We start from the raw sequence: 26,188 nt of genomic DNA, 5'->3' as shown, positions 1-26,188 counted from the left end.
TAATTTGGGTCTTTTTGAGAATTTTTTTTCATCAGAGAATTCCAAACAATTTCTCGGACGGGGGGGGGTGCATAACGGCTTTTGAAACAGTTTTCAATCAATTTGAAATTTCTTAAAAGGGGTAAGTAACTTATGAAACAATTTTCAGCCTCTTAACTTAATTTTATCAAATTATCATATTTAAAAAATGGCAAAAACGGATTTTGAAAAATTGTCCTGATACCAATCAATCGAAAGGGTCACGAAACGAGTTGATCTGAATATGCAAGTAACGAATTTATGAATTGTATCTGGAATTTTTTGAAAATCGAGGTACCAAAAAATGTTGTCAATCGATTTGAAGGGTCTGGAAAGGACTACCAATGGATTTAATTTCAGTCTTCTAAAATCGTTCATTTCATTTTCAAAAAAAAAAATTTCTTTTAAAATGGGAAACGAGCAAAATTTGAATTTTTTAGTCTTCTAAAATCGTTAATTTCATTTTTTTTTCAATGGGAAATGAACAGAATTTGAATTTTTCAAAGATTCCAAAAATCAAAAAACACAATTCAGCTCCTAAAATTTTTCTGCTCAGTATTTTTGGATGTCGTTTCAATTTCTTCCATGCCCACAAAATTGTCAGTTTCCTCACTTCAGTTCTACATATTTGCTCTCTTCAACTCATCGATAAGGTCAATGTCAACTTCTCAACTGCCAAACTCTGATTCGTTGCAGTATAAAATTATTCTCCTTTTAAATGAATCGCTTCGAAGTGTATCATCGATCAAATTATTTTAAACGATTTCAATTCCAAGTAAAAAATCGATTCTTATCGCTCGATATACAGGTTCAAGTTCATCGACATCGACGCTGCCAAAAAAAACTCGTCATTTCGACTTCTAAAATTGTGATATGTACTACGCAAACGTATGTGATCATTTCCTCGTCATGTAAGGTACTATAAGGTAGATGAATTCACGAGCACCTATCGTGTCTGATTCTAGATGAAAAGATTACCTAAAGTGAAAATTATCAGTTCAAATACTCAACGATGCTGAGTTCAGATTAAGCTTTAAGGGTCGTTATTTTGGGTTATCATTGTAGTGCCATGCCAGAGCTGATAATGCCTAAAAGTAGATCTTATACATCGTCATGGCAAAAACATCGGCGTGTATATCGAACACGATTTCATTTTATAGAGGTTAAAAGTACGTAAGGTACTCGCGTACAACTTTTTGACTATGTATTTGGTTTACTTTTTAGACTGCCGGATGTGTACCATACTTACCTACCGTGTAGGTAACCTTAAAGTTTGAAATTTTCGGTAACACGTCTATGATTTTACCAAAAAATTCATACGAGCATTAAATTCACAAATTGTATAAAAACGTATTGATAACGTTATCAGCTGCCACGGTGGTGTGATAAAATTTAACGAAAAAATACCTACATATTATTTCGCATCGCGTTTTATAAATATTCGCATAATTATTAGGTATACGGTTTAATTATTATAATATTATTATTTAAAAAAATTTTTCGTACATGTACGACTACGTTGAAGAAAATATTATTATTATACGATGTGAAAATGTCACCATATGTTCGCATTTCGGAACGTGGAGTGTTTTTTCCTTGCTCGTTATCAAAAGGAAGTTATAGAAGATATTCGCTTATTTTAAATCTTAATTATTTTAATTATTCCGCAAAAATACCAATTATGGTAATTATCTAAGGTGTTGGTAAATTAGCTAATTAAGTCGCTTATAGTACGTATTATTTTTTTTCACGTCTACTCGACCAAACGAACGTATAGGAAGAGACGAACGCGCGCACACCTATATGTAATGTACTTGCAGTCGTATACTACTCTCATTACACATTCTACTAAATGGAAAATATTCATCGTGTGTCGTTTTGTTTTGTATAATTTAAACAAAAGAATCTCTCGAAAGTCTTGTTCGAGTTAAAGACTTAATTTATTTGGCTCAATAGCAGCGTGTGTGTAGGTGTTTCGGAGGATTGGTTTTAATTATTTATGGACATAGGTAGTGCCTACCTAATATTTGTCTGAACAGTGTTTCAAATGGTATTCTCGAGCTTTAGATACATCTTTGAGAATTTGAGCTATTTTACGAGTAGTTTTTTTTCCTTTATCAATTATGAAATCAGTCAGAGAGAACCTCGATTTTTTCGGAGAATTTTGGCGGGAAAAGAGGGAAGAGGGGTAACCCTTTGCCTTTGAATGCCATCACAATTTTTTCTGCCAGTTTTTGCTTAGAGGTTTAGGTTAGGTTAGGTTATTGGAAATAAAAAAAGGGAAATAACAATTTTACTGTATAAGTTCAAACCTCGAACTCAAAAAAAGCAGCTAAAATTTTGATACTGTAAAAGCTAGGGCGCAGGCGTAGGTCATATATCAACTTCGAAACACTTATTTATGAATTGATTTCCTTATAGGTAACGATATATCCGTATTATATAACGAATTACCTACTTACCCTAATATAGTTCACCCCCTTTTTAAATGAGCCTATTGTTGAATGCTCGAAAGGAGGGTTAAATCGAAAACCCAAGTAAGCTTATCCTTCTTCTAAAACAGTAACGTTAAACGTCGCCATCATCACAGGCGCTAAACAGGTGGCAAAAAAAAAATCATCTCGAGAATTTAAGCAGTGAAATATTGACTTCACTATATACGTACTTAATCGATGTTGATAAATTATATCATCGCGATTAATACACCTAACTTACGCTACTTACTCGTATAAGTACACGTAACTTAACTTATATTGTTTTTTTATTTTCGTCTGGGTCGTTTAGTTAATTTCAAATCATTATTAACGACTCGTGCAATTATTTTACGAGCTAAAATATCTCTAGGCGTGTAATATATAAGCTGAGATAAAGTTACATCCACCGATACATATAGCTATTGAGTTACATATAATTTTTCACCATCATTGATTTTTACTACCTATTTAATTAATTTACTGATTGAGTAATTATGCGATGACCACTGACGAAAAATCTAATTCAAGATGAGGTTTTGTTTCCTTTCTCTCTATGAAAAAAACCGCGATCGTAATATTTTACTGATTGGAATCGCACGTGAAATGGGTAATATAATAAGCTGGTAATGATGTACGTATACTTAGAAGATTGTTTCACTCTTCTACAATCTATATAAGCTTACACGATTTGCTCGAAATCACGAATTAGTTCAATGTGGAATGTTGTATTCCATTTTGGGGATTAGAAAAGACTTCCTCGAAGACTCCAAGTCTCGTTTGCTGTGCCAATGTATGGATAGAATTATGGGTTTGTTCTTTGAAAGGATTTGTGAGATTACGAATATCTGCGTAGCAGATGCATAGATAAGGATGAGCAATGAAGCTATTTTCGATACTCGCCTAATTTATATGTAATTATTGCTGGTATGTTTAAGTGATTTCAATAAATACACTGAGACTGTTTTGGTAGGATGCTTTTTCAAAATAAATAAAAATGGAAACCATCCCGAAATTATAGGACAATTTTTTTTTAGAATAAATGACATGATGACAAAAATATGAATTTTGGAAACTGCAATTAAGGTCATTCTTTAGAATTTATTTATGAAGTGTTCTCCAGCTCCCTCCACCTCCCCCCAATTAATCATCTTAGGGAATTCTATCTATAGTCCCATGTATCTCTCTACCATGTTTGATGTTTCTGTGCCCAATAATGCGATATTTTGAAATCTAAAATTTTTCCAATTCTGAAAAAATTAGCCACTTGCCTCTTACTCCATTTTTTTGGATAAAAATCGAAACGAGTTGGTCTTGGTGTCATATAATTATCAACATATGTGACTCTACCTACTCTGAGATGTATCCTGTTTAGCAGAACAAAACCTTTACAATAATGCACAGCATGTATTGTACTCGTATTATTATGCTCACACACTTCATGCTCAGGGGTCTAATCTTTTTTTCTTGTTGTAAGAAAAAACAATTGTTACAATGCCCCTAGTCCTTCTGAGAAAGTCAACATTAGGTCCATATAAAATAAAGATTCTTGAATAGCGAATTTTTAAACTCGAAATGCAAGGAAAATACTTGATAATTATTGAGTATTTCTCATAAGCAATAATGACTAAATTTTAGGCATGTTTAAGAAGTACCTACTACCTACATAACTGATGTTGAAATAGGCTAAACAGCAGAATTGAAAGTGACCTCGAATCTACATGCCATACCAATATACGCGCTGTATTTAAACAAAGATGTTGATTTTCTGACTGACATGAGCTCTACTGTGATTGTTTTCTAGGAATACCTAAAATTGTTTCTTTTCAAGAAAATTTTAAATTACATTGTAAAAAAATACTAAGAAGTGAATACCTATGAAATTCACGCTCAATTAGTGAAATTTTTTCGATGAAATTAAATATCTAGGTACTCATGTTAGATATTTATATTCTAAGGTTTTTTTCCTTTATTTTTTGTTTCTCTAAATAGGACATTTCACTGATAGTAGGTAAATATAGGAAAAGAGATTTAAAATCGAATAACAGCCACCTGATGTTAATGTTGAACAACAGATTATCAATATTGAAAAAAAAAACAATTTATTTATATCGTGAATTCTCAAAATAAAGGAGTGCCCAAAGTAAAATCTGATCCAACTTTTCAAAGATCAAACTACTTTTTTTTCGAAGAAAAGTCTTTCTTTCTTTATTTCGTTGAAAACTTATACAATATTATATTTCTTCAAAAATTTTGTTTGGCTTGATTAATTTACCCATACTTAATACTTCATTTTGCTGATTTCAAAATATTACAGCTGTTTTAAATGTATAATGTAGTATAATGCAAATCAAATGCAATTTAAAACGTTAGTTTTTTTTTTGAAAAAATCGCAGTAATAAAGGCCTTTTTTTTTACAAAACTTTCCAAGAAGCCTTTTTTTGCCAAAATTGCAAAAAATACTTCTTTTTCAAATCAAAAATTGAAACTGTCTAGAAAAACCTGTGTGTATAAAAATTATCAAAATATTACTTTTTTTTGTTTCAAAATCAAAATTGTCAAAAAGCCTTGTTTTTTTTCAAAATTGCAGAAAACGCTTTTTTTCTGGTAAAAATTTTCAGAAAGTCTGCTTTTTGTTGACAGAAATTTCTTTTGTCAAAATTGCAAAAAAAATACCTACGTTTTTATCAAAATTATCGAAAAATTCTGGGTTGTTTTGCAAAAATTGCAAAAAATAAAAAAGACGTGTTATGTCAAAATTTTCAAAGAACCTGTTTTTTTTTTTTAAAATAAAAATCGACAAAGTTTTTGTTTTTTGCCAAAATTGCAGAAAAAACAGATTTTTTCGGATAAAAATTTCCAAAACATTTTGCGAATTTGAAAAAATTTGTTCTTTATTAAAATTGCAAAAGTCCTATTCTTCAAAAAAGGGCCATTTTTTTGTAAAAATTGCCATGATTTTTTTTTTTTGATTTAAATTTCCAGAAAATTCATTTTTTTGCCAGTAGCCGAAAAATCCTTTCTCTCTATTCAAACGGCAGGGTAAAGACTCGGATTTTTTGCCAAAATTTCCTAAAAAATTTTTTAGCTTGACCTGCCAAAATTCCAAGAAATGCTTACGTTTGGAAATCAAAGTTTTTTTGGGGAAAAATTGATTCGGGGGTTATTAATTCAAGAAATCTGTTTTCGAAAATTCAGTAAGTAGTGAAGTAAAAAGAAACACGTTTTGGAAAAATTGATTCGGGGAAATGGTCATTCGAAGCGACGATGATAGTTAGTCTAGATATCATCGAGTTGAGGGATTGTCCCAGATTCTCGATTAAAAATGAAATCGAATTGTTGGTAGGTACTCGAGAAAGCTCAAAAATTATTAAAAGATCAGAAATTATTTCAAAATAGATACCTAATACTTATTTGAAAAGCATGCTTTGTATAGGTTCCATGTTTTTGAATTTTTCAAACTTAAAATTGCATAGGTACCTACTCAATTAAATGAGTGAGTAACTAAATCATAAATTTTTAGCTACGAGTATGTCCATAAAAATGTAACTCCCTCCCCAACCCATGTTGTAGTTGATATATTTCAAAAATCTGGATAGTAAAAAAAAAAGTCCCTAACAACCTCAAAAAATCAGTAAAATGTGAAAATCATTCCTCTAAGAGAATGGATGCTCTCACTCAATTTTTATTCAACGCAGAAGACAATTTTCCAAAAGCTAGAAAACAAAAAAAAAGTATTCACCTGCCTCCATATTGAAAATAAACATTAAAAAAAATCAAACAATTCTTTCAAGTAGGCACCCACTCTGAAAAAGACACGGCTAATTCCTGGCAAGGGAAAGGAAGAGCGGAGGGAAAGTTATAGATTATCATTATCTTATCCCAAAAAAGTTTGCCAAATTGATCTTCAGACTCGATAAACTGCATTCTAATTGTAAATTTACGTAGTCTATTCGAGCACAATCACTCAATCAGTCTCCTCGTTGTCGTTATCTATACCAATACTGATACGTAGTATTTCTTTTCTCGGGTTTTATTGTTTGTTTATATCCCATCTATGGCATTCCTATACTCAAAAATAATCTCACGAAACGTGTTAATCTTCTAATTACATACTCATATCTCACTCTCGTAGAATTAATGCCTTTTTCCCAATTTCCCCATCTTTATCACGTTCAATTAGCTGCACATTATCACGCCAGTACCTCATCATATTTATTTTTACTCACATTCGTAAACCTATATCTATACTATACTATACTATACTATACTATACTATACGAGCAGTTACTCAGCATCGTGTGCACGATTATCAATCTCTATCTAAACTTTCGAACCTTCCTTATAACTTAAATTTGTCTGGCATGAATGAGCGAGCTCGGATTATTTCCTATTTTTAGTGGGTAATTCGTCATTTTATCAGTAAATTATCTGTCTAGATTAGGTATACGTTTGAAATGCGGTCGATTGTAACGAAAACACATCTGAGTGCATGATTTTCAACCTTTCATTGCCTATATGAAAATTATTAGACGTAATTTGTGGTTTGATTAAGTTCAATGTATACGATCAAGTTTAAGGTAAAAATCCACAAGTGTATCAAAAACTCGATCCATGCCAAGGTACGAGTACATATAATTTTATTTGAAAATTATGTAACGTTGGTAAAAAAAAAACACGTCCATATTCAATAAAAAAATGGCAAAAAAATTAAGACTATACCTATACCTAGATAGGTAGGTATTCCTCTGGAAAACATTTTGCCAATTTTAATTATCAACGCGAACTTGGCTAGGAAGTAAAATAATTTGTAATTTAAATAATGGCCGATTATACATAATAAGGTGTACTTATTTATACTCATAATGCAAAAATTATGTTCGATTTTTTTTCAACTGGGCTTGTTAAATGTCCAACGTGTTCACGCTCTATTAATGGCTTACAAATGATTTTAAACTCGTATACAGAATAATCCTGTTTCTATAGAGGTACTTTGAATACAACAACGAATCGCCTAAAGCCTTAAACCCGATCTTGTCACCTGGCTGGTCAGCGTAATCGACGATCGCCAATCAAACTGCATTAAAGCTCGCACCGGCACACCCAGATCTGGTCATCGTGAGATACCTGCACCTATCTATACGACTACCATGTCTTCGCGAATGACTCGACAATTTTTTTTATTCTTTTTCAAAGAAATTGAAGCGTATGCTTCTCCATCCCACGTATATAACTCTTCGATTCGAATATCTATGTTTCGAAAATGAAGTTATTTGGCAACGGATGCGATTAATTGTGTATACGCTGGGGTCGTTGAGGAGCGTATAAGAAGATAATTTACGAGACTTTATAAAGTCCTATGGTCACAATATCTTAAGGTAAACATTCGAATAAAGTATACGACCTAGAAAGAAAAATTAAAATCGTATTTCCGAAATATACGACACACAGTCGCGATGTTAACACGACAAAAATTAGACTCTCGCGTCTTCGTATAAATATCACGATCTGATTTATTAGCGTACACGAAGCCTTTTTTCCCCGATGTGTGTCTGTGTGTGTGTGTTGGGTAGACCTAAAAGCGCGAGCTGCAGGGTACAATGTGTGTATGAAAAGAGGTAGCATAATACGGTTGCCTTTTCATAATACCTTGGACTTGTGGTATTGATTGTGCGAGGGCTTACATGGTTACGTGTCGTTTATAATTACAAATAAAAAAGGACGAATATACGCGATAAAAATATACTCGTAATATGGAGAAGTACTTCTAATTGTTGTGAGCTGCATTGGTCAAAAATTTCAATATTCTGGGGCATCGCCATCGTACCAAAAAACCGGAAAAATGAATGTAACATAACAAAAGGACATTGTAATCCAAGTTGCGCCGATTAATCTTAAAATAAAAATTTTCACAGGCAGGGTAAAAAGTATACACGCCGATGGTGAATTGGGCTGCGGCCAACCACTAAATTATTTGAAGAATTTACAAAGTGAGTCTGTTTACTCGTAATTCTTTTTCTATGCTAAGGCTCGTGGATATGATTTGCGATCCGGCAATGTTACAAAGACTCTCGAATCACCTCACATACTTATTATAGTCTACTATTCGATGCAACATTTTTTCCAAATGCATTTTATAATGAGACAAATGCTGGTCTGTGTGCTAGCAAAGAATGAACTGTAGGTATGCGACCAATAGACTAAGTAACTAAAAGCGTAGGATCAAAGCAGGAAGCTATGATAACTGCTTTATATATACGTAGTATACCAAATCGTCGTTTACTGTACACAGATGAGGATTGAGGAAGCTATATATGCTATGCAGCTTGTTAAACAATGTATGATGCAGTCGAATGGCATCACGATCAACGACCCTTCTCTCGTATAGTCGTAGCCTAACATGTATGAGGGTAGAACGAAAGATAAACCCTGCTGCGATTGTAATTACCTGAGAAGAATGATTTAATGGTTTACCATCGCAAAGAGAAGCAAAGGTTTTGTTTTGAAATGTTTTTAAATTAGAAACGATTTGTAGTATAAATAGGGTGCTTTGATGATGATAAGTCCCATATTCGTCTCGCAGACTATAATTCATAGTGTTGAGCAACTTTATAACCTTACACAATGCGAAAAAAATTGATCAATTTGTCGAAGCAGTGTTTGGTTTGTGAATCAAGTATTCGAGATATTTCATTCAGAATCTTATTTATCGTATTGACGAGATAGATAGCTTCGAGGGTCTTTGATTTTAAATTTTGTGTATAGGAAGAGATTATTCCGTAACATTTGTTAATTATGGACTATCTATGGTTTTAGGAATGATGAAATTGGTGAAAAAATTCATTGAAGATAAGTCCCTTTTACACCTTTTCATCAGTGGATTAATCATATGATTTTATTTAAAAAAATAAAATTTCAGAAAGAGAAATATTGTTCTTGTAAGAACTTCTCAACTTTTGGAAAATTAATTCGAGTAAAATTTTATTTTTGTAATGTTTTAAATTGGCAAAAATTCATTTGAAAAAAAATTACGATTTCATAAATTTAATGTAGGTAGGTATTCAAAATATTTTTTTCATTTTTTTATTATTCATTAACAATTGTAAAACTTTCTAAGAACTGGGCAAAATTTTTGATTTTGATCAGAGGAGGCATTTTTGGATTTTACAGATAACTACTTATCTTAAGAAAGTATTTCAACCCATCTCGTTAAAAGCATTTTAATTGGATTGAGGCAGATTTGAAAAACGACTCGACCAGGTCTCAAAAAAAGTTAATTTAAATTAGGTGAAAAATAAGATTTGATCAAATTCATTCCAAAAATATTGGACACATTCACTTGTATGTACTTCATGAGAATTTTATGGAGTGATTTTTTCAAATTGAATCATATAGGTATTCATTTATAAATATTCAGCTGTTGAAATTCAAATGAACTTTGATGGAATTTAATTTTGATTTTTTTGATAAGGGTATTGAATGTTGGAAAAAATAATATTATAGGCTACTTAAACATCGAAGATAGATACTCGTAGCAATATTGAGAAAATTTTTTGAGCCAAAGTTGATATCTCAATGCTAAATTTCGAGAAAAAATATCAATTTTTGGCTCAATTTTTTAAAAAAATGGAAAAATTTTGATTGGTGCAGAATTTTAAAACAGAAGGGGTGAGTATTCAAACATCAGGAATGCTGCTTCAAATTTTAAAAGATCAAAATAGTCAGCACTTTTTGGTGAATTTTTAGAATTTATGTTTTGGACGAATAATTGCCATCCTGATTCCTGATGTTAAATTTGAAACAAATTATCAATTTTTATAGTGAATTAAAAAAAAATTAATAGCCTAGAATTTTTGACCAATTGTGAAATTTTTTAACAAAATAAGTAAATTAAACGATTTTTAAACATCAGAAATGCTATTTTTTGAAAATACCTGAGAATGAGACCATCAAAAGATCAAATGATTATACCAATTTTGGAGGAAATTAGAGAAAAAAAATTCTCGATTCATGTGTATTTGAATAAAATAGTGTAGTTGAACATTTTTCGAACATCAGAAAAGTTTTGTCTCAAAAGTCTTCATTTTTACAGTCAAAATTACCTACAATGAAATGAGATTTTCAAACTTTTAATAATGGTTTTAAATTTTATTCAAGAGAAACTTTGAATTTTGCCAATTTATTCACAACAATGGCAGTGTTTTGAATTTTGCTCAATTTTGAAAAAAAAATTTCACACAGAATGAAAAATTATTCGAAAATTGACACTCATTTGTAGAAAGCTTTCATTACTTTTGAATCCAAAATCACCTTAGGTACCTAAAATACATTTTTTATTAAATCAAAATTTTGGGTTTAGATTTTTGAAAAAAATCACAATTTTTTGTCATAGGTATGTATCTATTTGAAAATATTTTCAATTTTTAGTGAATTTTAGACACAACGTGTGCCTTTCCTCAAATTTGTTGATGCAGCATTTGACTTTTACAAGACCATCAAATTGTCAATTTACGAAAGCTGAAAAATTCGTCAAATCCATCTTTGAGGTGAAAATTTCTTTGGAAAAAATTACGTTTTCATGTAGCCATAAAAAATTAATAGTTTTTCATTTTTTTAGAATTTCATCTTTCTGATGTAATTCTTGCCCCCCCCCCTCCAAAAATACACAAAAGTCTATGTTTTGATCAAATTTTGCATTAAAAATCCTCGTTTTTTCCCCAAATTTTGGGAATTTTAAGAAACGGTTTTCAATCTTTACGTAGACTTGCATTGGTTATTGAATAGAATTTTCGTTCTTAGACTTGCTAAATTTTCAATTTTCTGAAATAAAACATTGTCTAAATTCAACCAATTTGTTCAAATTTTGGTCAAAAATACCTATTTTTGACAAATTTTGAGGAAAGTTTACAAATTTTTTTATTTTAAAAGAAATTATGCTTATCTTGAGTAAGTTTGGTTGCAAGATGGAATTTCAATTATCAGAATTTCGATTACAATTCTGTCTTTCTAGAAGAACTGAATGAAATTTTGGTCAAAAATTTCAATTTTTTTTTCAACTTCTCGAAAACATTTGCAAATTTTGCGAATTTTTCAAAAAAATGTTGTATTTTGAGTTAGTTTAGTCGTTGAGTACAATTTCCAATTTTTTCTAGATTTCAAATAAAATTTCAGTTTGTTGGTGATGAATGAAATCATGAATATTGGCCGAATTTTGGTCAATTTTGTCCAATTTCATCAATTTTTAGCAAAAAATCCAAATTTTTAGTTGAATTTTTAATTGGTAAATTGTCAACATCTCTCCATAGTTCGCATAAAATCGTCAATTTTCGCCAAATTTCGACAATGATCTTTGAAATTTTTTCAAAATTTGGGCAAAATTGTCGATATTTGCCAAATATTTAAAAAATCCATGCAACCAGTGCAGAATATCAATCATACATAGTTTTGGTATTTTTCTATACTGTCGTGACCAATACCATCAAGTGATTCACTCAAAAATAAGTAAAATACTTTAAACGTAATTCAAGAGTAGGTAAGTATATGAAATCTAAGACTTACTCTGTCCAAGATGCACCCTTTTCATCCACGGATATATCTGGGGCGGATTACCGGAGCTGCCGGATTTCCCGCCAACAGACGATGAATTATTGCCTCCCGGCGATGACGACGACGTCGACGAAGCCGGTGACGAGGAACTTTGCGAAGCTGGACCGGAGCTTTGAGCTGCCGAAGGCGATGCACCGGACCCACCCGGAGTCCTGCTCGGCGTCACTGATTTAATCTGGCCTGTGGACAGTGGAGGTGTTCTGTTCGGTTGCGCCGATGTGGTCAAATCTTGAGGAGATCCTATACCATTTGTGGTAGCCGCTGATACAGCATTATTTTGACTATTCACTTCGTACTTGCAACTAGCCGATCCTAAATTGGTAACAGTGGTGTTGTTATTGTTATTCAGTATGGGTGACATGGCCCCAGGCGAGGCCAGCGTCTGATGGTGATGGTGCAACTGCTGGAGATGGACGCCGGTCAAACGTTGGTGTTGTTGAGCCGTATGCAGCTGGGTATAGTCCATCATACCGGTAGGAGACTGTTGCATGTATTGTCCGGCATATTGTTGAGGCGAATAGCATCCGGTTGTTGCACTGTACGAAGGCACCACTCCGGCATTTGGAGCATAATAGTCGGATGTTGGGCTACCGGTGTCTAGGGGTGATCCTCCAGGTCTGGGCGGCTGGCCTTGTTGGTAGCACGATGCTAGCGAATTCACAAACTGATACGAACTCATTGTTACGTATTATAAGCTTTTATACTCGTCGAACAATTCAATCGCGAAACGAAACGAATTGCTGGTGCTCAGTACGAGACGACACTTTGATCGGGCATTTTACCAGTATTTAAAATAGGGGTTTTTTCTTTTTAAAACTATCAGAACATTTACGCATAATACACAGCAGCACCGATGTGGCGAATACAAAAGGCCCCGAAAAAAAAAATACCAGCAAGGTAGAATGGACAAAAAGATACCTGCGTAGATTACGTCCCAATACAATAATAACAAGAAAGTAAAAACACCATCACAATTAACTACGTACAAATTCGAAATTAAAATCGCGATCTAGATGACAAAAAAATCCACAATTCACCGTAACACTTCTCAAACGATCGAATTTGATTAAATTTTTTTTACAATCGATACCTCGACACAACAAATTCGAAAACCGATTGAAATTTTTCTCACGATGACCGAAAGTTGAACGCAGCACGAATCACGCAATTCGACGAGATACTCGTATATTTTCGGGTGAAAAATTCACGTTTAATTTTTCCACCAGATTAATCGAATTATCGAAAAGAAATAATTGAAATTCGACAAGTTCGCCTTGTATCTTATCTGCAGCAAAGGTTTACGTCGAATAAAAAAACGTATAATAATAAATAAGCAAGTAGTCGTGAATACCACGTGATATCAAATATTGGTAGCATTAGCGCATTTTGCTCGACACTAGCAATGTTTCTCTTGAAAAACTCGGCAACTCGACAACTCGCCGAGACCACCAATCAAAACCTTAGCAAGGCGTTTGATTGGCTACGAAACGGCGTAGGTTTACCTCTTCTACTGGTACCCCGACTCGACTCCTATCTACGTTTCTCTGTCGGTCTCTAATGGACTTTCGGCGGCGCTCTTTGTCCGTTCTACGTAAGCGTTACGTTTGAATGAAAGGATACGTGGGGTGGAACCAAAACCAAACATAGTGGGGGTTCCCAGCTGTTAAACCATGTGCTTTGTAGTTCCCGCCTTGTATTTCGGTTTTCGGAAGCGACTATACACTATGTGAGCTGTGAGCATTTACAAAATTGTTGCGTTTCTCTTCCGTTCACTACGTGGAGGACAACTCTCCAGCGTTACTATTGATGCATGCAATTTTCTTCACAAAAATGCAATTTTTTCGATTGTTCGCGAGTTCGGGTTAATTTTGATGTGGTCTCACATTAAAGACAATGAAATTCCCTATCGATTGATGTTAAATTTTTATCATTTCGCGTGAAAATAACGATTTTATAATATGAATACTTCCATTTACCGATTTCTGCATACTACATATGTCAACTTCAAACTCAAAATACTCAAAATTTTCAGTGAACGCATAGGTATTTTAATAAAGCAAAATGTTCGTAATTTTATCCTCTTTAAAATGGGGGTCTCCCGAAATCTCTACATTTAACCGTTGAATAGTTTTCGAAGCTAAAAGTTGCGAAAACAATGCAAAAACCAGCTGCGAACGGTAGTGTTGAACTTTGAACTAAAATTACTCAAAATTTTGAGTGGACACATAGGTATTTGAGTAATACAAAATGTTCGCAATTGTATCCTCTTTAAAGTACTTTTTTACCCAAAGCTCTACCTCTGACCATTTAAAAGTTTTCGAAGTTTAAAGTTGCGAAAACCAAATAAAAACCCAGCTGCGAGTAGTAAATATTGAAATTTGAACTAAAATTACTCAAAATTTTGAGTGGACACATTCTTTGAGTAATGCAAAATGTTCGTAATTTTATCCTCTTTAAAATACTTTTTTACCCAAAGCTCTGCTTCTCACCATTCAAAAGTTCCTGAAGGTCAAATTTGCGAAAAGTGATAAAATAATTGTATTATTATGTTCTCACAAGGGAAACTCTTGAGGTGTCCGCTTCCGATTTGAACGGGACCGCGATTTCTGGAAAGAGCATGTTCTAAAACCCCCAAATCCAAATTTTCAGCTGCCCAAGTTCGTTTTTCGATTTTTGGCGAATTTTAGAAAATCCAAAATTGACTATTTTGGTGATTCATGTTTTTTTTAAAACTTAAAAGTACGTACTTGATCAGTAAAAATGTTCAAAATAAGTCCTAAAACTGATATTAACCCCCCAAATCCAAATTTCGCCATTTCCAGCCATTCTGGAGCCTCCAGCGCGATTTTTCAATTTTTTGAATTTTATTCCTCGCACCTAAACACGAGTCAAAAAACACTCGAATTTCACCGCCTTCGGAAATCGGCCAAAATGTGGATTACCTTTTTGAACAAATGGAAAATAAACCACAGCTCTATTTTTAGCCACCGAAATCAATTCCGATCATTCTGGAGATACCTATTCAAAAATCTTGGAGAATTAAAAATTGCGCTGGAGGGTCCAAAACATCTTGAAACGAAGAAATCTGACTCGGAGGAGAAATTAAATTTCAAAACTAATTTTCATCACTTTTACTGAATAAATAAATAATATTTTTTAAGAACATAAATCGCCAAAAATTACCAATTTTGGAAATTCAAAATCAGGGATTTAAGTTATACTTATAAATAATCAACAATATTTCTGAAACACTCGAACGAACGCGATCGAATTCGAACATTAATAATATTCGACAGTCGACAGACGTATTTGGTACAGGTCGAATATTTGTCTTAATTTTTTTCAATTTATACCTTCCAGAAGGTGTCTAGATACTACCTACTAACAAGTTTGGGAACTCCTGATATAAAAGTGCAAACGATTTACGAAAAGCGCAAACACCTAATCAGCCCTACCCCTACTTGAGCTCTTGTTATTGTGTATTTTGGAAACTGGCAGGGATAGGCCTGCACCGGCTCGAAAAATACCTAATCATAAGCCTAATACGTGGCTATTTTCGATATCGATTCACAACTCTAAATTAATGAGCGGTCAATTACGCCAGAGTACGAAATTCTACTATAATAACACCTTTCTTTCCTACAACAACATGCCCCGTGAAAATTTAAATGACTTTGTTCAACGCGCGCTTTCGTGTTAGAGTTCTGGTCTTGTTTATCGAGCCAGAGGTATGTGTACCTACTCGTATATAAAGGGCCTTAGCTGCGTAGATTTAGGTCTAGGTACGACGACTCTTGTATATGTATAGCCTACGAGTATAAGTATTAGGCTTATGTACGAGTACTACAATTCCAGTCAACGGTGTAGTTTCATGATTGCATATTTGGTCGAGAAAAAAATACCAACTATGTCGAAGGATTGCTATACGGAAATTATACTGTGCTTAAATGGGTTTTTTATATTCACACAGAGTTTTGATATTTTTTTCTTAACTACATTATAAATACGTCTTATATAGAAGCGGGATACTTTGAACGAAGTTACAATTTGTGTAATCCCTCCTCCCATATACCTCCCTTCAATCTGACTGTTTTTTTGTTTTGAATTGAACGAGGTTCCATTGACTCGAAGATCACCTTATGGACACGATGAACTGGTGGGAATTTTATAAAAGTAAAAACATGAGTTATGTAGGTATACCTATTACCTACCTATACCTATCTATCTGGCTATCTTTATTGAATCATCCAATGATTTGAAAAATACGTATAATGTTGTCACCAGGCTCGTCGAATGTAATCAGCCAACTTCTGAAGGGGATGCTCATTGTTTTTTTTTTTGGGGGGGGGCTGGCTAATGAAAAATGAAATAGACTGTACAAGTGATCAATGTTGAGACGTTCTGAGATTTTTAAAATGCTGGACCTAACCAAAAAACCTAAAAAATGCTGCCTACTCGCCCTCCCCCCTCCCCACCCCTCCAAATCCCAAATAAAACATGATTTTAAAAGTGTTTGTAATTCTGTGACCTTTCAATCCAAGCCATAAAAACCAGTCAAGGTCACTGCAAAAGGGATGAAAATAAAAAATTATGCTTTAGGACTTGAGCATAATTAGTTTTTTTCAGTTTTTATGAGTGCTGAAGAATGAAAATAGAAAATCTGCTACATTTTTAAAATGAAACAAAATACCGAATTTATATTTTTGAATTTTTTTGGTACCTACTCATTTTTGATTTTCTTACGATTAAATTTTTCTGGAGACTTCTTCATTCAGATTTTAATCTTAATGGTACCTTAGCATTTTATGATATCAAGTGTACCCTACCTATTTGTTTAGCATCAGGTGTGTAGTGCTTTTTTTCAATGCTGCAGGCAAGGTTTGGATAAACCCTATTCGTTTGTTTTCCATTCTGTGCGTCAATTAATCCTCATAGTGAATGAAAAATAATTAAATTAGGGTACTCTAAAGTGGTTCAGGTTCCTAAATGTAGGTACATCTCTTATTTACCTACCCATGTTGAAAAAAAACAATCACATTGTGTTGAAATACGGATTTAAGGAGATTCTATTTTATTTTTATTCATGGTATCTGATTTGAAAATCGAGGTAGGTAATTGTACGATTAATTTTTCTGTAGATTTAAAAATTGTGTAGAAATTTCACTCCCCCTATCTTCTATTACTTCTATGCAATATTCTATTTTTCTTTCGAATATTTCAGGTTCGTCTTAGTCTACGAGTGCATTTTGATACAAGACGTGGTCTCCGCTTGTAATTGGAACAAAGCAATAAAATTAAAACGAAAAACTCCAGCATCGTCCAAAGAAAAGAACCAAAAGACAAGCAGCTTCCGCATGCAGTGTGAAGGTCAGTGCCACCTTTTTTTTTTGCCCATTCTGTCCTTATTCAGATCTCGTAATCTACAGTGTATCTAGTTCATCCCCAACATACTTATACATAGAAAAGACATAGAAAAAAAAATGTTCCACATGTTGGACCTCCGTCTGTGCGGCATTTTTGTCCTGTAAAGATGCAATCGACCTCCTTACACACAGGCGATCCTTTGTATTCGAAACACATCACACAAGCCTAGACTTTTTTTTGTGTATCTTCTCCTTGTGATCGTGAACATGCTGATGCACTGCATACTGCATATTGCATACAACATGTATATTCGAATTCCAAATATGGGTACCTACGTAATTTTCAAGGCATTGAAAATCGAAAAGAAAGGCTTGTTTTCAGTAATGTGGGTGATGGGGTGCGTTATATGTAGTAAGAGAAAAGTGTAAAAGTCGAAGTCGAACTCGAATAACAATATGTTGTGATGTGCGCCTGCCTTGGTCCTTTTTGTGGAACATTTGTGCGCGTCTGACTCTGATTACCGCGAGCTCGTAAATTATTCGACGAACGACTAGATTACCTACACACGAATTGTATGGTACTCTCTCTATAGGGTTAAAAAGTACTTTTTTTTTCTTGGCTATATAGTCTAAAGTGGTAACACTACATTCCAGTTGAAGACCGCGGCACGTTTACATTTTCAAAACAGGACTTTCTTATTCGATGCTATATTTCCACTAATTTCACATTAAATAGAACTAAATTTACGTGTGGTGAGTTGTTTTGCATTCTTGCTATCATGTAAATGAAATATTTGTTAAAACTATGAAATAAAGTGAAATAATCGCCGAAGTTCTTGAGTGATAAGAAAAGTCCTGTTTTGAGATGTAAACACCTAAGAGCACAGAAGTGTTACCACTTTTGGAATGTAGTGTTACCATTTTAGACCATATAGCCAAGAAAAAAAAAGTACTTTTTAACCCTATTACAAATGTAATCTTAAACGCCCCTTGATTTTTATGGGTACCCGTTGCAAATTAGTTAACGTGTACGGATTACTCTATGGCTGCGATCGTAATTCAAAACCGATTTTAAATATTAATGTTTCGAAAATGCGTAAGTGCACGTATATACCGGGTGTCCTAGGTTTTGATCAGTAATTCAGCTACATGTACTTATAGGTGATGATGAAACTCGACAAGAGCGTTACAAATGTGAAAAAAATTGACGACGGTGTTTCTTGGTGTTTCTATTTGAAGTTCCCAAAAATAATTGAGGGCATGGAAAGGGAATAGATCAAAAAAATAAAGTCATATTCGTATTTAGCACCTCTGAAAACGATGGACGTGTGATTTTGATCAAGCTGAAATTCAGCTCATTGAAAGAGTATATCACCCATATCTTATATCCAAATTTTGAATTATCAATAGGTAGTGATTTTTTGATTTTTGGCAAATTTTTGAAAATGAAAATATAGTCCATCGGTGGATATATCTATCAATTTTTTACGGATGAATTTTGAAATAAAAATCCAAAAATCATAGTGTATTGCAACCCCCATGCAAATCCGTCGCCACCAGCTTTGAATAGATCTGAAGCCTCTAGTGAAAGTTGAATTTTCTCCAGATTCTTGAAATTAGGCTCATACTATGAGGGAATCTGTTGTGATTTTCAATGTAATTTTGAAAATTTCTGAATTTTTAAATTAGTCGTACCTACCCCTTGAATTTTGAAAACGGACAACTTGTCACAATGACAATTTTTGTTTTTTCTTTCTAGTTTTATCTACCAGTGCCATAATTTGAATAAAGCAGTTTCATAGTTAGATATACCTACTTACATACCTACATATAGACTTCCAAAAGAGGAGTCCTAAGCTCAGAAAAATTTTTGGATTACACGAAGAAAAATTGCAGGTGGATTTTGGATTTTTAAAAATCCTAATTTGGATCATTTTAGGTGGGGAAAAAATCAAAATTTTATCTAATTGAGTCAGAAAGCTGAAATTTCAAACAGTGCTGGTAAGATGAATAAAATTTTTTCAAAACTAAAGATCAAAAAAAATTGTCTGTTTAATTTTCATTTAAAAAAATTTTTTTTTTTGACATTTTTTTATACTGGGCGTGTATAATTGCCAGGATTTTTACGCCCAGTTTCGAGGGGTTTGTCTAGATTTGGTTTGAAAGATTGATTTCTTTGATGTATTTAAGAATGTTTTCCATCTGCTTGATGTTGTCAGGAATTGTAAGGTTGAGGTCTGAAATGTTTAAGGATTGACGTTTTGTTTTGAGGGAGGGACAGTAGAATAGAAGGTGCTGAGTGGAGATTATTTCAGAATTACAGAGTTGACAGGTGGGTTTAGGAGCTTTGGTGAAAGAAATTTATTATTCGATTTCTATTTTTTTTTAATTATTCAATTATTTTTACTAGGTAAAAAAAAATCATTTTTCATAAAAAAAATTATTCAGTTTTTATTTTTTTTAAATATGTACCTACATTCAATGCTTACCTACCTGAGTGAATACAGGGTGCCCAGAAATATTGAGTACCCCAAAGAAAGTTTTTCATTAAAAATATAGGTTGGAAACGTGAAATAGATGCATATGATTGGTGGAATGTTATCTCTCCAGTCCAACAACCAATCATGTGCTATCATTATTATCATTCACTGTGACCAACCAAAGTATTTTAGTAGAAAACTTTTTTAGGGGAACTCGATATTTCTGGGCACCCTGTACTTGTTAACAAAAAAAGGAAACAAAAAGATTTATATTAACCTTAGATTTTCATTTTGAAAGATGAAAAAACGAAAAACACAAAAATTAAAATTTCAATCATTGCATGATCATTTTGAGATTTCAAAAAATTGTTTGACTTGTGATTTTTTTATAAATTTAAATTCAATTCAAAAAATAATTTTTCAAGTGCATTTCATCGGAGTTTTTTTTTTTTTTTGATTGAAAAATTGAAACATTCACTGAATGCTCCAAATGGATCAAAAGAACCATCAATTGGTTTTGGAGGACAAGCAGTCTACCTATATACATTAGGGTGGACAGTTTTTCTACTTTTTTAAAAATTTGATGGAACCAGCCTAACAAAAAAATAGCCAATAATCTTACTAGCAAGATGTAAGTAGAAAATTTTTTGAATTTTCAAGTCAAGTATAACCTCCCAGGCATGAGCTCAAATTTTGATTTGTTTGAAATTTTTAAAAAAATGGTTTAAATTAGTATTTTGACGTCTTTGGCGCTCCCACGTCACGTTTAATTTTTTGAAAAACCTCAGAGATAAATTCTTGTCAGATTCAGGTAATTCCAAAATGGGATATCGAGAAATCATATGATTTTCCAAACTTTGAATTCTTGAAGAGGAAAGGGGCCCAACATTAGAAAATCTAGGAATCTTCCGGAAGCTTCAGAACGAGTTGAACCCACTACCGATGAACCCTAGAGATTAAAAATGGTGTATAATCAAATTTTAGCACTCTACTTCAATTTTGATTACATTTTTTCATTGAAAATGGGAAATAAATTTAAATCAGAAATTCGTCAAAAATTGAGAAATGGAATTCATTATACAAAATTCGGTCTGATGATGCTCTTTATCAGTTCCAAAAATTTTTCTACCAATAGTTGTTCTACCTCAGTCTTGTTAATAGATTTCAATTCCCTTCAGCTCTTAAGATAGGCAACCAATCATAAAGATATTTTTTGCTCATATTTTTGATTGTTATCTGTGATTGAATTTCTGCAGACGATTCTTGAAACATCTATTCTGCAGTCAGTTCATATTTCCATATCTGCACTTGTCTCTTATTGTGGGACAAAATTGGGACACCAGGTATATATGTACCTGTAGTGCAGATAGGTAGTAGGTATAAAGGCAGAGGCACGCGATGAGAGCATATATAGCCTGGCACTTAACTCGCGAAACGCCGAGTTAAAAATTGATATATCATTTATACATATGACGATGAGGATTAGCATTATATTGAAATATATGTACAGGTATGGTTAGGTAAGGCAATATACATCACGTAAGTGTATTGAAAAATATTTTTCGTTATCTTTTAGCGTGTTTTTCGAGGTGTTTAACGTCTTATTTTCGTTTATGATAAATACGTCTGTTACGGTACAACCATCATTTATTAAACACAAGGGGAGAAAGGGAAATTTTTCGCGAAATATTACACTTAAAATATAGACTCGTCGCCACTCCACGCCATCAGCCATTCTTTAGGTAGCCTCATCATCGTCATCGTCGCCGCGACAATTAGTCCAAAGCAGCGACTTTTTTCCTAACTGAAATCGAGTTAAGGTTAAAATTTATGGTTATTTGCGCGCCTAATGATACGCTCGTATACTCGTAAATGGCTACGAGGTTAAATTGTTTGGGTGTGTAGCTCAATGTTGTACTAAAGTACCTGTATGTAAGTATACGTGCGTACTATACTCGTTTATATGTTTTATTAAAATAGTAAGCGCAGCGGCGACCATCGCACATCGTCTGTAGTATTACAAGAAACTCGAAAATGACGAACGATTATGTAAACAGCCCTTAATAGGGTATTATACGCTTGTTCATTAAATAAACGTAAATATTATAAGTTGAATAACGTATCTACTTGAATCGGTATACGTTAAAAAAGTTGTCGACAATGAAACTAGATGTTGAATTTTTGAGGGATGCGCTACCGAAGGAAGCGCACTCGCACATAAATCTGTCAATTTTTTCTTTCTTTCTTTCTTTTTTTTGTACACGATACGAGGTGTGAAATGTTTTATATAATAAACGTTTTAAAAGCAGCGTTTTTATACTCCTTAATAGCGGCGATGATAGATAAAAGCCTGCGCAATATTTATCTATTCGCTGACCAGGGGACACAACGAGCGTCTAATCGCCAGGGTTGAACGGCTATAATTCATTTTGGCGAAGAAGAAAAAACTCGGATTGAATTGTTGCTCGAGTATAGTACGTATGCGGAGTCGCGGACGCTTGATTAAACAATGCTGCTGAGTTGAATGCGACTAAACACGCGAAACCGGTAGCATATGCTGTGTGGTGTTTGTTTTTGTGCCTTTGGCTGGTAGGCCTACGTATACATTAAGAGATAGTGGACCTTTGAAAGTTTTTTGCTTTGTGGGTTGGGATGGTCAATTATAGAGAGGTGCGGGGGAATGGATTCCGGTTACGTAAGAGTTCCCTGCTGGTGAGTGGTGATGTTGATGGAGTTATTGGTTGAGTTGTGGGTGCCTTTTGAAGTGGGTGAGTTGACCATTGCGGAGTTCGGAGTTGGAGACGATTTTAATCATGATTCGATTCTACAGTCGTGATTCGGATCAAAAATGCCGTGATTTGATTCGTGATTGGAATCATTTTTTTAAACGTGATTCATGATCCGTGACTCGAATCATTTTTTTTCTCAACTATGATTCATGAATCAAAACATAAGCCGATGAATCATTGTTTTTATTGAATTTTGACAAACATCAATTTTTGCATGATAATTTTTAATGAATTTCATTTTTTTTTGTTTTGTTTTCTGCCAATTTTGCTCAATTATTCACAAATTTTTCTAAAATTTCACCAGTTTTTGGTAATTTTGGATAATTTACTCAAAGGTTTTTTCAAGTATTTATCTGGCATTTAAATAGATTTTATGTTTTTGCACAATTTATGGTAAATGTTGACAAATTCTGCTTGAATTTGATCAAATTGGCGAGTTTTAATAATTTCGATTCGTTTTTACGTTTTTTTGTCTTTTAAGACAAATTTTGATCAATTTTATGCAATTTTGTTGAATTTTTCCACATTTTGTCAGTTTTTTTTATAATTTTGATGTTTTATTTCATTCACGTCATTTTTTGCTTATTTTCACAATGTTTTATGCAAATGTCATTTTTGAGAAGCTTCAATTACGTTGTACGTAATCCTCACGAGAGGGATATTTTCAAAAAATCGTAATCGTTTCGCTCTAGCTCCTCCTACCCAACCGGTTTTGTTCTATAAAATATACAATTTGAGGTTCTTCGTCGACTTGGACGATTGTCATTAAAATCAAAGATTCCATTCAGAGTTCTACCGAGTGGTTAAAAATTTGAAAATTGTTTATTTCAGGACAAATTTGTGTTTTAAAAATACTTTCTCCTCAAATACTTTGCATTTATATGATGTAAAAACATCGAAAAAAACCTTTTTCAATTCTGAAACCGATGAAATATTTTGGAATATCTACAGTAGTGCAATTTCTTTAGCCATTATTGCCTAAAAAAAAAAGGAAAAATTCATAAGTTTTCAGATATTTTTCTAGATTTTTTCAAAATCAACAATAATGACCAAAAAATTGGAACCACTGTATTCCAAAATATTTCCCCAGTTTCAGACCGCTATCTTTCGATGTTTCAGCCAACAAGGGACGCAGAAGTAAATTTTTTGAACATGTCGCAAAATTCAACAAAAAAAAAGTCACTCCAGGATTCTTATTCCATTTTTTTTGAAAAAAGTACCCAACTTCAGTACCTAACCAAAAAAGTTCGAAAGAGTAATCAAAAAGCAAAAAAAAAAAAAAATACACATTAAGTATGAGCAAATCATTTTCACCCATGCAGAAAAAAATCTCAAAAACAAAACAAAACTTGTAATAAAATTTTATGTAAAAAAATTGCAAAGCAAGAAATTTTTATTTTGAAATTAAATCTTTGGCAACTTCAGAAAAAGCAGACCTTTTTGACGACATTTTTTAGAAATTTTTTAGAATTTTTTGTAAGAAAAAAAAACAGCAATCTCTAGCAAATTTTTAGCCAAATATGAGACTTTATGGCACTTTGAACAAATAATGACGAGACTTCTTGCTATTTTTGGCCAAAAGTGAGACTATGAGAATTTTATCAAAATAACACAAGGCTTTTTAGAAATTTTTGGCAAAATAACGAACATTTCAGAAATTTTTAGCAAAAAAGTAAACTTTGGCAATTTATGAAAGAAAGTGAAAATTTCAGGGTGCTGTTTTAAGCCCAACTTTGTTCATTGTAGGAATTAATGACCTCACTTTAGGTAAGAAAATCGAGACTTTTTAGCATCTTTGGTCAAAAATAGCAAAAATTGGTCTAATTTTTCGCAATAAGCTGGACTTTTTGGAAATTATTGGCAAAGAAGTTATGTTTTTTCGCAATTACTTTTGAAAAAGAGTGACTTTTTCACAACATTTTATGTATTTACAAAAAACAAAAAAAAAACAGATTTTTAGCAGTTTTTGGCAAAACTGTGAGAATTTTTGGATTTTTTAGCAAAAAAATTACAATTTCTATCAATTTTTCGTAAGAAATGAGACTTGGCAAATTTGGTAAAAGGCGAGACTTTTTGCAATTTTTTGCAAAACCTTAGAATTGAACATGCAGTTTGAATTTTTTTTAAAGTATGGAACCTAAATTTTGAAAAAGTAACCGAGGACGACCCCTGTGACGCCATCTCATGTATGCAGGTTTTTTTTAAACTGTGAATTTCGAGAAAAATTCAAAATTTATTCTGAAAATCGCCAAAAAAAATCCAAATTAAATCGCCAGCGAGAAATTTATTTTCAATCATCTCGAATAAATTTACCTATTGTACGAGAAATTCTAAGTTAAATTTAAAAAAAATGAAATTATAAATCACTAGGGGAATATTTACTCTAAAAATCACCAAAAAAATGTACCAAAAATTACTGCAAAAAAATTAATTTGAAATAAAAAAAATTTCAAACTAGGTAAATCATCACCGAACAATTTATCTGTTCTAAAATCAACGCGAAAAATGCACCTAAAATCATCACGATAAAATTCGTTTGTAAAGAGGTAAGTAGTTTAACGACCTTTTTTAACCAGCTATATACTCTTTCAACTCAAGGTTTCTTGATAGATATTTTTGTTTTCATTTTTTTTGATATTTGGAAGATGAAGGGATTTCTCAGTCTTTTTTATCTTCCCCTAAAATACCATCCTATTGAAACCTCTCAAAAGTTAATTTTTTCGATTTAAATTCTCGAGAATGAAATCTTGGAGCGCAATACCCGAGGGCTTGAAAAAAAAGGGAAATATATAATGGCACGACAGAAAAATATATTGAACGACAGCAAAGTTCAACGACGAAATAGGGTGTTTGCACGACAGCTTTAAATGCACGACGGCATAAGTGATTTGAACGACGAATTTAATAGGTTTTTGAACGACGACCGATGTAACGACAGAGATATTCACTTTGCACGCCGAAAAAAAAGAATTCCCGACAACAGTAAAACAACCTGTGAATTTTACGAGACAAGGTTGTTTTGACTAAATTCACTACTTTTCCACTACTTTTTCTACTTTCACTACCTGTTAGATATAGATACCTTGTTTTAGAGATTTTGAAATCATGAATTTCTTCGAGTTCAAACAAAAATTTGCCAGTTTTATTTTTCAAAAAAATAAAAAAATAAATAATTTTAGAGAATTGTTTGTCTACATAAAATTGAAGGGAGTCGAGATATTTATGCCTATACAGAAGTTGAAGCTACTAGGTATAGATTCGGTTGGATTGCAAAAAAAAAAGCTCATGGACTTTGACTAAATTCAATTAAGAACTTTCATTTTGGGGTGATCTACTTAATATACTTAATTATGCGCGAATTTAGAAAAAAAAATATCATAAATTGAAAAATTAAGTGGATTTGTACAGATAAATGTTCTATAGCAGTTACCTAAGGTAGGTGCACAATTAAGTATGTAGTT

General features: G+C 32.8%; 1 protein-coding gene across 2 annotated transcripts in view; it reads right to left on the bottom strand.

Moving 5' to 3' along the window:
• The window catches only part of Scr (Sex combs reduced), a 66,832-nt gene extending 53,266 nt beyond the window's left edge, over positions 1-13,566 (bottom strand). The window contains exon 1 of one of the 2 annotated variants that reach the window (XM_065364916.1): positions 12,048-13,566. In XM_065364916.1, the coding sequence (XP_065220988.1) occupies positions 12,048-12,774 (727 nt within the window). In that variant the 5' untranslated portion in view covers positions 12,775-13,566. The remainder of the gene's footprint in view (positions 1-12,047) is intronic. The other variant, XM_065364913.1, reaches the window with a different exon arrangement.
• Positions 13,567-26,188: the final 12,622 nt, after the last annotated feature.

This window comes from Planococcus citri, chromosome 4 (assembly GCF_950023065.1).
Source record: "Planococcus citri chromosome 4, ihPlaCitr1.1, whole genome shotgun sequence".
In the NCBI taxonomy this organism is placed as follows: domain Eukaryota; kingdom Metazoa; phylum Arthropoda; class Insecta; order Hemiptera; family Pseudococcidae; genus Planococcus; species Planococcus citri.
Note: the sequence above shows the minus strand (reverse complement) of the source record. Positions and strands in the feature narration are given on the sequence as shown.